This window comes from Tupaia chinensis, unplaced genomic scaffold, assembly GCF_000334495.1.
Source record: "Tupaia chinensis unplaced genomic scaffold, TupChi_1.0 Scaffold000037_20, whole genome shotgun sequence".
NCBI classification, from domain to species: Eukaryota; Metazoa; Chordata; class Mammalia; order Scandentia; family Tupaiidae; genus Tupaia; species Tupaia belangeri.
This window is the reverse complement of record NW_006159479.1, coordinates 378136-390301: the sequence shown is the minus strand read 5'-3', so window position 1 is coordinate 390301 and position 12166 is coordinate 378136. Positions and strand designations below refer to the sequence as shown.

General features: G+C 41.5%; 1 protein-coding gene across 4 annotated transcripts in view; it reads left to right on the top strand.

Annotated features, from left to right (window-relative positions):
* RCBTB1 (RCC1 and BTB domain containing protein 1) overlaps positions 1–12166 on the top strand; it is a 62796-nt gene that overhangs the window by 17876 nt on the left and 32754 nt on the right. Inside the window, exons 2-4 of one of the 4 annotated variants that reach the window (XM_006140512.3) lie at positions 138–307; positions 676–826; positions 10228–10394. In XM_006140512.3, the coding sequence (XP_006140574.1) occupies positions 182–307; positions 676–826; positions 10228–10394 (444 nt within the window). In that variant the 5' untranslated portion in view covers positions 138–181. Of the gene's footprint in view, positions 1–137; positions 308–675; positions 827–10227; positions 10395–12166 lie in introns of those variants that run through there. The other 3 variants (XM_006140513.3, XM_027772189.1, XM_027772193.1) reach the window with 3 other exon arrangements.

The window sequence follows — 12166 nt, the reverse complement described above, 5'->3', positions numbered from 1 at the left end:
TAACCAAAGCTAGTTTATTCTGCAGTTAGCTTTGCTTGGTTTTTATTAACAGGGTTTTTTGTTCTTTTTCTTTCTTTTTAAGTTAGCTTAGTTGTTAACTTGATTTTTTCTCTTGGTTTCCCTTTTGTGTGTTCCAGCAGAGATGTTGGCTCACTTGTAGGAATTGTTTGAAGCCAGAGTCATGGTGGATGTAGGAAAGTGGCCCATCTTCACTCTGCTCTCACCTCAGGAAGTTGCATCTATTCGGAAAGCATGTGTCTTCGGCACCTCAGCCAACGAAGCACTGTACGTTACAGACAGCGACGAGGTAAGACTCTGAACACCTAGAGTTAGTTTTACTGCTTTTTTGGGGGGTTAGACTTCAAAGCTTGTACTCTGAAGACTGAGAAAAAGTGAAGAATAAATTCAGGAAGATTGTGCCTTTGATATAGCTTCTCTCTTTCCAGTTTCAGTTTAAAGCCCCGCCACCCCATACTACTCTCTGAGTTTCAGAGAATGTACCATGTATTCTGAAACTTAAGGAATATCAGCAGTGGTTGAACTTACCAACCTTATTAGTCCCTTCTTCCTACTGAGCTACCAAAACACTTAAGTGTGTTTTATTTTCAGAGCAGAGAAGGAAGCCTTTAATATAGCTTTATCTAAATGACTCAGGCAACACTATTTGTTTTCTAGGTCTTTGTCTTTGGACTGAACTATAGTAACTGTCTAGGAACTGGAGATAACCAGAGTACACTTGTACCCAAAAAGCTAGAAGCCTTATGTGGAAAGAAGATTAAAAGCCTTAGTTATGGGAGTGGGCCACATGTTCTTCTCAGCACTGAAGGTAAAGGGGGAACGTATCTAGCTGATAAGCTGCCGTGAAACCGAACAGTTAATTGTAAAGGAGGGTTGTATCAAATAATTATAGATTGTTTTTCTTAATTTCTGAGGACAGTACACAAAGCAGATAAAAGTTAGACACTTCAGGCTACTCCGGAACAGCCATGGGAGTTCTTGCAAGTTGGGCAAACTTCTGAGGTTTTTGACTAATTACGTAAAGTTGTGGAAGATTAGAGATAGCAAACAAAATGGTCCTTCCAACCTAATTTTCAGTGGATTTATGATTGCAAGGCAACTTTCACGGTTCCTTTGGTACATCTTTATAAACTCAAATAAAACTGACTTTCCTCTTGCATAGTTCCTGACTCTTGAATCAAATTTTAGTTTATCCCTTGCCATTCATATGGGTGCCATAGGAAAGAATGGGGGCCACAGTGGGCAGACTCTTGTCCTTTTTCCTCTGCCTCCCCAGGATCACTGCAGAAGATTAGACATTTCTCTTTGGTAAATATCTGCCCTGTGGGCACCTGGCAGTCCCCGAAAGTTTGTTTTAAATAACCTGAATTATTCCTCTCTTACGCCAGGCACCTTGTTCTCTTTCACAGAGGCCCTCAGCTTTCTGTGAGGTAATCTCTTAGGGTGGCATTTGAGAGGCGGTTTGCATCCCCGTTTTTCTGTGTCTGGACTGGGGAAGCACAGCTTCCTTGCTGGCTGTTATTGGTCTTAGAATGTGGCTTTGTGGTTGCCCACATCTCATATCTGAATCGCTCCAGGTTGTCTGCATTTGTCTCCAGCCGAGAGATCCAGATCTGAGCATGACCAGCGACTAAGAGTAACTGGTGTTGAGCATAATGAGGTGATTATCTCCCTTCTGCTTTGTGTAGTCATGCTTCCGGCAGTCACACTGGCCCTTTCAGACACTGACTGTGTCACTGACTGTTCAGCTCCTCATCTGCTGCGACCTTGGGTTTTAGCTTTTTCTGACACATAGCAGTTTTAACTAGTCATTGATTTCTAACCATAAAATACTGAGGCAGTCTTTGATTTTTTTTTCCCAGAGCAAACATACTAAACAATATATATTCAAATTCTTGGTTTTCTTCAAAGTAATGATCTTACAAAGCTAGAACTCTTCTTGTAAGACTTATTTTCAGAATCCAGATCATACCATTTTAAATACCTTGAGTATTACATTTAAAATATAAATAAGTGGCTTTGCAGTGTGAATATTTTTCTTTTTATTTTAATTCAATTTTGATTTTTTTCTTTTGTTGGCAAAGGGCACATGCACTTGCCAGAAAGAGAAACATGGTAGGGTGTGGTCATACCACAATCCTTTTTCCTCCATTTCTTTATTCTGTCAGGATTTGGGGCACACACATAGATGCACCTGGCATGTTTCTCAAGTTGCCAGGATGGGATTCGAACCACAGCAGGCCATGTGGGTTCTAGCTCCCTATGCATAGTACTTAACTACTGTGCTATAGGACTGGTCCTTCACTTTTGATTTTTTAAAAATAATTATTTATTTTATTTATCATACTTTTAAATTTGCTACCGGGCACATGTACTCACCAGAAAGCAAGCCACCAGATCTGGGACTCAAACTGTGGTCAGCCATGCTACACAGCATACATTAAACATATTGTATATTATTATATGTATGTATAATATATCCATGTGTGTTATCTATGTATTACAGTCAAATAGTTGTAAAACAATTTAATACTCTGAATCATCAAATAGTATAAGGTTTTTAGTGGAAAATAGAAGTGTCTCCCCTTTTTAAAAAATAATTATGTATTCTATTTATTATTATTATTTTTTTTAAAGTTTGACCAGAGAGAGACAAAGAGAAAGGGAAAGTGAGAAAGCTAGCCACTAGGTCCAGGACTTAAACCGTGGTCGAGCATGTAGGAGTCCACCGCCTTAACCATTACGCCACCTTCTGGCATAGTGCCTCCCATCTTAGTAACTGCTCTTCAGAAGGAACCCCTTTTAACTGTTTCAGATGTTTCTTTTGGTATCGAATCTCATATTTTACAAAGTACTGCTATTCTGAATTCAACTTTAGTTGTTATCCTTTGACTTTCTGTAATGAAAATAAGTTTAACTTTCTTTTCCCTACTTTGCATTCCCTTATCCTTTCGGTGTCACCATTTTGCATTCAGTGTTTACATGGTCAAGACTTTGTAAATGTTCCTGATGGCTGAGCCACTGCTTATTTTCCTGGGTTTCACTGTAGCCTCACTTTTTTCTCATTTGCTTACTCCTCTGCACATCTGTGAACGTATGCCCCATCTCTTGTACAGACCAGCACACCACGTGCATCAGGGAGTCCGTGGAGCCAGCCCTCTGCTCCCTGCTCAATCGGATCACTCTCTAGGCCTGCTGCATAGCTGCCAGCCTAGAACTTGGCTTTCACCACTGTCCATGTATACACAGTCTTTTCTGGATCCCCTTTTTTTGTGTCCTGTGTCGTTCTTCATTATATCTTCATTTGTGTCAAACACATTCTCTAGTAGCTTCCCAAGGAAGGGGATGTGTGAGAAATCTTTGAGACCCCATTTTAAAATGTCTTTGTCTTGGTTCTACTTTGCTTGCTAATGTTTACCCGTGGTTTGGCTGGGCTTAGAATGCCAGAGTGGGAATCCTATTTCCTCACTTTTGGAATCATTGCACCTTTTTGGCTTCAGGGTAAATATTGAGATTTTTATGCCATTTAGATTTTCACTATTTTGTGTATGGCCGTTTTTTTTTCCTTTTTGAAAGTTTTAAGTATCTTTTTCTTGTTTCAAGTGTTTTGAGATAATCATGACTGTACCCTGGTGTGGGTAATTTTTAATTTATTGTGTTGGACATCTGTAGACCCCTCAGTCTAGAAATGCCTTATTTTTAAGAGAGTTTTCTTATAATATTTCATAGATAATTTCCCTTCTTTGCTTTCTCCTTTTGGAAATTTTTCTAAGAGGGAAGTTAGAGATTATGGGCTGATCTTCCTTATTTTCTTGTCTTTTCTCCTATCCACGTCCTAAGAAATTTCATCTTTATCTTACAATGCTAATGTAAAATCCTAGCATTTTTGCTGGTGTGTTTCCAAGTGCTCTTTTTTTTGTTCTCTTAAGTGTTCCTTTCTAGAGCTTCCTGCTATTGTTTCATGAACTCGGTATCTTCTCTTCGAGGCTTGTTAAAATTGTGGGTTATTTTTATGTTGTCTTCTGTTCTCTGCATTGTTTCTTCTTTACCTCCCAAACTTCTTGTTTCTTTTTGTTTTGATCTCTTAGAGGTGGTGATCCTTGGCTGGCTGTCACATGTAAGAGCAAGGCCCTAATACACGTTTAGGGAGTTCTATGTTCATGGTGGGGCTGGTCAGGTACTGAGCTTCGCTTTAGAGAGATAGTGTGTTTCATTAGGGGCACTCCCAATGTCTGCATGTGAATTTTTGTAAAGGAGAAATCTAGTTTCCTGAACCAGGAATATAAAGTTGTTTTTATTTTTTGGAGTGGTGTTTGCTATAGGGCATGTGTGCTTGCCAGAAAGACAGAGACAGAAGGTGAGAAATCACCCCCCCCCGGGGGGATGGCCACGCCACAGTCCCTTCTCCTCCATTCTCCTCTTGGGATCGTTGGCACACACACACATGTGCCTGGTGTCAGTTTAAGCCACTGGGTCTGGGACTCGAACTGTAGTCAACTACATGGGAGTCTGGCGACATAGCCATTATGCCAACTGCTGGTCCCAGGAATATAAAGGTTTTTAAAATTTTTTTTGGCCAGGTTTCAAAGCCAAAAAAAAGGAAGAGCAAAGATTGCAATAATCAGTATGTGAACTTACAGTTCTTTTCTCACTGCAATGTTTCGTTGCTGCCTTCAGGGCCTTTCTGGATTATTTTCTCATGTTACGTGGCAGAAGGGGAGGAAGGCATTTAGATAAAGGGAGAAGTTGGGCTGTGCAGTTAAAACAAGAAATTGACAGCAAACAAATGCTGCAGGGCTTTTTTTTTTTTTTTTTTTTTTTTTTTTTGGCGTAAGTTGCTTGCCTACCTGGAGAGACAGAGAGGAAAGTGAGAAATCAGGTGGATGGCCACACTGCACTCCCTTCTCCATTCTTCTCTTGAGATTGTGGGCATGCCTGCACACATGCTTGATGTGATTTCCCTTTCTTTCTTTCTTTTTTTAAAGAGAGATTTTTGCTATAGGGCCTATGCACTCACCAGAGAGGCAGAAAACGAGAAATCAACCCCCAGATCACCCCCATTCTCCTCTCAGGATCTTGGGCATGCACACACATGTGTGAGTTTAAGCCTCCTGGTCTAGGTCTCAAACTGCAGTTGACTATGTGGGAGTTCAGCAATGTAACCATTATTCCACCTGCTGGTCCCAACCTGATGTGATTTTTCAAGCCACCAGATCCAGGACTCAAACCATGGTCAACCAAGGCAGCAATGAAACACTGCAGTGAGAAAAGAACTGTAAGTTCACATACTGATTATTGCAATCTCTGCTCTTCCTTTTTTTGACTTAAAAACCTGGCCAAAACAACAAACAAACAAACAAACAAAAAATCTTTATATTCCTGGGACCAGCAGTTGGAATAATGGCTATGTTGCTGGACTCCCATGTGGTCGACTGTGGTTCGAGTCCTGGACCTGGTGGCTTTAACTCTCACTGGGTGCATGTGCATGTGTGCCCCAGGGAATCATGAGGGAATCCCGTGCCTTAGTCACCACACTACCTGTTGGCTCAGTGAGGGCTTTTACCAGATTGAGGAGGAGTCGCTGCTTGACCATGTGGAAGGAGATAAGCATTCTGGTCTCACTGTTTCTGTTTTAAGCTGTGCCCTGTGGCCCTGGTCCTTCAGATCTCTGGACCGCCCAGGGACGCTGGGGCTGAGAGTTGATTTCCATGGCAGCTGCCCCTTTCTGTTTCCCATCACTGTTGAGCAAGTGTGTATGAGAAGACTCCCAGATCTCACTTGGGTGCCCCTATCATACAACAGCAGTCCTGCTTCTTCCTGCCAGTCAGGTCAGTCGTCCCACCAGGAAGGTGACTCCTCTTCTTTTCTGTTGGCTTTTGGCTAGACGAACAAGAGTTGCTTTGGCAGCCACAGCTTTAAGTTCAGTGGGACTCTGTGTCCCTTAGGGGAAGCATTCCCACTTTGGGAACCAGAACCTTTAAACCTATGGAGTTTAGAGTTGCAAGGACAGGAGAGTCAAATTCCCCAAGTTGGTCACTGGCAGCAAAGGCACTCATGGTTCCTGGACCCATGTATCCTACCTCTTTGAGACGCAGCACTGTCTAGTGGTCATTTATTAAGAGTTTAGGATGACATACCATCCTGGTGAGGTATCATGTGCAGGGAGATGCCTCAGCTGTGCCTTGGGGCCTGTTGCTCTCCACCCTCAGGGGTTGGTCCTGTGAAGGAAAAAGTTAGAAAAAGGAGAAAGATGCAGAAGCAGGGATGCAGGTGAACACAGACAAGCTATACTGCTCAGTCATGCTGAGCTTCTTTATTTATACATAGCAGGCAGAGGGAACGGTTTGCAAGCTTCCGAAGATGCAGTTGAAGTTCTACAGTTAGAGATAAGGACTTTAGTACAGATGTTTGTCTTCTTTCTTTCTTTCTTTTTCTTTTTTTCTTTCTTTCTTTTTTTTTTTTTTTTTTTTTGAGAGGTTTTTGCTATAGGGGGTGTGCATTTGCCAGAAAGACAGAGAGAGAGAGAGGGGGCAATAAATCCCAGGGGGGATGGCCATGCCACAATCCCTTCTCCTCCATTCTCCTTTTGGGATCTTGGGCACACATGCACACGCACCTGGTGTGAGTTTAAGCCACCAGGTCCGGGACTCGAACCCTAGTTAACTACATGGGATTCCAGCGACATAGCCATTACGCCAACTGCTGGTGTCAGTGTAGATGTTTTTCAAGCTCGTTACTATCATATGTGATCCTGTTATATGTCATAGGTCAAGCCAGTTTACTTATGCTGTTCCTCTGTAACTTTGAGGAAGGCTGTCTTAGTATGCATCAAAGAGGATAATGTATAAGGCATAAACATTTTATAGAACAGGGATGGCATGACCTAGCCAGGGTCAGGATGTTTCCCATGCCTCACAGATATTTTCGCAGAGCCCTTAGCATCTAAGGCATGTGTCAGCTGGCTCAAGTAAGTAATTAACAAGGCATGCAGATAACTGCTTCATACTGCCAGGCTGCACACCCTCATAAGACCTGCCCATCCATTGCACCTTCCAGTAGCGGCTTTTGGGTGTAGCAGTCTTTGATAGGACCAGTAAACTCATGGGTGGCCTGCCACTGGTACACCTCTTTTGCTATGAAGGCATTTCCTTGGTTTGGTGTTTTGTGGATTCCTATGCCAAGTCATTAAATATTCTATAAGCCCTCAGGTAGTAGTACTGGCTGAAGCCTTGTGGGCAGGAAATCTATACCTGGATCATGTGCTGATTTCTGTCAGTAGGTTTGGCTGCCCCTTCCAGGCTCTGATTAGTCCATAAACATCTACTTGCCACCAAACGGCCAGTAGGTCTCTGAGGGGTGTGTTATGTTGGGGGCTGTGCATTAGTCTCTTCCTCACTTAGTGGATGTTTGGCCATGTTAGGAACTAGGTCAGCTTTGGCAAGTAGGAACCTGACATCTGTCATGTTTAGATGTCATTTGTATTTTTCTTAAGAGTGGGGTTGAGCGATTTTTTATATGGTAAAGAGCCATTATATTACTTTTCCTGTGAACTGCCAATTCATATTTCTATGGAGTTCTTGAATATTTTTCTTGCATATTTTTAGGAGTTCTTTTTACATTTGGGATAGTATCTTGTATTGACATAAATTAGAAAGATTTTTTTTTCTCAGTATCTTAATTATTCCTTGCATGTGGAGTTTTTTTTCATGTGAAAGGTCATTTTTCCCCTAAATATAACCAGATTCGGGCTAGCTTTGTAATGCAGTGGTTAAGTGTTGTGTAAAGGAGATAGATCCCACATGGCCAGTGCTTTGAATTTTGGCCCTAGCAACTTGAAAAACATGCCAGGCATGTGTGTGTGTATGCATTGCCCAAATTCTGACAGGGTGGAGAAATGGAGAAAGAATTGCAGTGTGACTATTTCCCACTGGGAGGTTCTGTCTATCTCTCTTGGCTCCATCCCCCTAGCAAGCACATGCACCCCCTGGCAGTTACACACACACACACACACACACACACACACACAAAACCAGATTCATTCATTCATTCTTCTTCTGGGATTTTGAGTCAGTAAAGTTTTCTCTACTCACAGGTTATACAGGAATTCACTAATATTTTCCTTCTAGTTCCTATATGATTTTTTACATTGAAATGTCTTAATTCATTGAAAAGTTACCATGGTGTATAGTATGAAGAAAGAATCTAATTTCCAATGAGATTGTCCCCAGATGATGTAGCTTTTATTTTCATATGTAGTTACTTCAGTTCTACACTTTCAGTTCCATTCCATTGGTTGATCTGTCTGTTCATGCCCTAATATTAATTTTAGTTTAGAAACTCTGTCTTATTTTTAAGGGAGTTTTCCTAATTATTCTTATTTGACCTTTTAATTTTTTTTCAAGTTTCTTTTCTTTCTTCTCTCTCTCTCTCTTGCTCACTCAGGAAATAGAGAGACAGTCACCCTCAACAGGGTCCTCAGACAGCAGTCTGCCCGGGTGGGCCTCAGCCAGCCCTGGGTCATGGGCATGCACTTATCTGGATGTGTAGGGAGATGTACGGATGTGACTCCGGAACCCACCCACATGAGTCAGCCTCTGAGATTTGTATTACAGCTGCACCACTGTCTAGCTCCCTTCCTGGTGAACTTTCTAACTTTCTAACTCTAGAAAGCAACTGGAAGCATTTTATTGCTATTGTTTTAAATTTATGAATTTATGTGGGAAAAACTAGTATCTTTATGATACTGAGTTTTTCTAAGAAAAGATATGTATTTCTCTGTTCAAGTCTACTTTCTGTCTTTCAGAAGTTAAAATACTCACAGGTTTGGTTATTTCTTTCACCTGATAACTTGAACGTAAAAGTGTGGATCTTTTCTTTAGGTTTTATATTTTTTCTTTAATTCAGTCTTGAGCCTTCATCCTTTTTAGAAGGAAATTTTCGTTTTATGGTTTCTGTCTTAGTTTCTGTAATAGGGACACACACGGCCTTTCTCTAGATCTGTCTTATACTTGGAGGAGGATTCTAAGTTTCTGTGGACTGCCGTTATTCTAGAGAACCAGAGTTCTGTTTCCCTGGTAGGTGAGAGGTTGTTGTCAGTAAGCTAGTAGTAGCCTGACCATGGACTTGGATTTCTGCTGTGTTCTTGGGACATTGCTATTGCCAGGCTCAGCTTGGCCTTAGTGGGTCAGGGTATTTTATTAGCATGAGAAAGACAAGAGCATAACTAGGGATGACCCGCTCTTGATACCCGGTACTGTGGGAAGAAGTGCATGAAAACTTCCAGAAAACACAAAACAGAAAAGTCATATGGATGAAGTCATTTAAAAAAAAAATTCAGCAAGAAGAACTCTGAGTTAATGAACATATCAGTGTGCTGGGAGGGTGGAAGCTCCGTCCATCCCCATGTAACTCTGTGCCCTTCTCCATGCCTTGCCCAGTGCATCTGTTTAATTTGGCTGTTGCTGAGCTGTGTCCTTCATAATAAGCCAATTACATTTTCTAAAGATAGCCACAACATTGTGAGCAAAGATGCCTTCAGATAATGCCAGCCTCCCCAGCCCTGGCCTTCGAGTTGTCCCCAACCTTTGACTCTTCCTGAGATCACACATGTCATGAAGCAAAGACAAGCATTTTCCCCTGGGCAGATTCCTGACACACAGAATAAATGAGCATACTAAAATGGTTGCTTTATGCTAACAGCAGTAACAAAAAACTGCCAGATTTCATGCCACTAAGGTAATCTGCTTGAGCGAGGCTCTGTGGTTGTTGCCCTTGCAAACAGTAGACCTCTTTCCTCTGTGCTCTGTGAGCAGGTGAGACACACATGCTCCAAGGGTTCCCTGAGACCTGGCACTTGGTGAAGTGATGGTAAACATCAGTGCTGGGCTTTCCTATGTCTTCTGCCTTTTGATCGGTACCTGGCACAGACGACTGAGATGAATCAAAGTGTTTAGAAAGTCTAATTTTTGTATATATAAACTTTGACTCAGACTACATAGCTGAGTGTAGTACCGAGTCCTTCTGTTGAAGGACTGTCCTATTCTCACCTCCGTCCCTTCCTCTCTCTTTCCTGCCCGCCATTGGTAGTTACTCTATAGAGAGGAGAGTACAATGGGACAGAAATAACAGTTGAAGTTATACAAAGTTTTAGGGAAGAAAGTACCAGGGTTGCCATTTCTTTTAGTTGATTCTTGTATGCCTCATGTGTAGATGGAGTGGTCTACGCCTGGGGCCACAATGGGTATAGCCAGCTTGGGAATGGGACGACCAACCAAGGCATTGCTCCCATCCAAGTCTGTACCAATCTGTTGATCAAGCAAGTGGTCGAAGTGGCTTGTGGCTCACATCACTCAATGGCTCTGGCAGCTGATGGAGAGGTAAGTTTGCCACTTTCATTTTTTTAAATTATTGTAAAATACACATAAAGTTTACCATTTTAACACTTTTTTTTAAAAGAGAGTCTTTTTTCTATAATGCATGTGAGCTTTCCAGAGACACATGGAGAGACAGAAAGTGAAAATCACCCCAGGGGGAATGGCCACACTGCAGTTCTTTCTCCATTCTCCTTTTGAGATTTTGGGCATGCATATACATGTACCCAGCATGAGTTTCAAGCCCCCAGGTCCAGGACTTGAACTGCGGTCAGCCATGTGGGAGTCCAGTGCCTTAACCAGTATGCCACCTGCTGGACCCAAATTTAACCAGTTTTAAGTGCAGCGGCACAGAGTACATTTACATTGATGTGCACCTGTCACCACCATCCATGTCCAGAACTCTTTGATCTTGTAACGCTGAAACTCTGTACAAAGTAAACATTAACATCCATCCTCTCCTCCCCCAAATTTGGTAGTCATTATTCTGTCTCTATAATTTAAACTGTTTTGTATTCCTTATATAAGTAGAGCCCCATGTAGTGTTTGTCCTTTAATTACTGACTAATATCTCTTAACGTTGCTAAGGTTCATTGGCATTGTAGTACCTGAGAGGATTTCTTTCCTTTTTAAAGCTGAATAATATTCCATCGTGTGTACATACTTCATTTTGTCTGTGTATTCATCATAGATGGACAGCTGGATTGCTTCCACTTTTTAGCCATTGTGGAAGTCTCCCATTTTTGTATAAGTAAAACAATGGCCACATTTGGACTTAATAGTGTGAACATAGTAGCCCTATATGTACCCAAACACATTGTGGAACATACTCTTTCTCTGTTATAATCTGAGTTATATAATCAGGTATACTCGATCTTTTTTTATTTTTAATGAGAGGTTTCTTTGCCATAGGGCACTTGCGCTTGCCAGAAAGACAAAGAGAGACAGAAAGCGAGAAATCACTCCCTGGGCGGATGGCCACTCCGCAATCCCTTCTCCTCCATTCTCCTCTCGGGATCTTGGGCATGCACGCACACATGCCCAGCATGAGTTTAAGCCACTGGGTCTGGGGCTTGAACTGCGGTTGACTACTTGGGGGTCCAGTAACATAGCCATTACGCTAACTGCTGGTCCCCAGTCTTATTTTTATTTAGAATTATTTTTATTTAACTTTATTTATTCATTTATTTATTTATTTTAATTTGACCAGAGAGGGACAGCATGCATGAGAGAGAGACAGAGAGAGCGTGCACGACAGTGAGAGGGAAAGTGAGAAAGCAAGCTGCTAGGTCCACGACTTGAATCGTGGTTAACCATGTGGGAGTCCAGTGCCCATAACCACCACACCACCTGCTGGCCCCCAGATTTTAATCTTTTTTTTATTTTTTAATTTATTTTTTACTTTTAATCTTTTAGATTTTTTTCTTTTTCCTTTTTTTATTTCAATTTATTTATTTGCGTTCATTCACTGTACATCATTACAGCATACAAAATGAGATTTTCCATCCAGAGTACACTGTATATTGTCTCAATCAAGCACATCAACATACATGTTATTGTCAGCAAATAATTTTCCATTTCTTGTTTTCTGTATGTTTTGCTTCCCCCCCCCCATCCTTGGTTCCCTATCTCTTACCCTCTGCCATCTCCCACTCTCCTCCCACACTGTCTCTGGTATCAATGTTTGCTTTCTATACTGTTTCCCCCCCACATTTTATTGAATTACTAAAGATCTTAATTAATCTAAATATTTTCATAGCAAATACAGCTGATATATA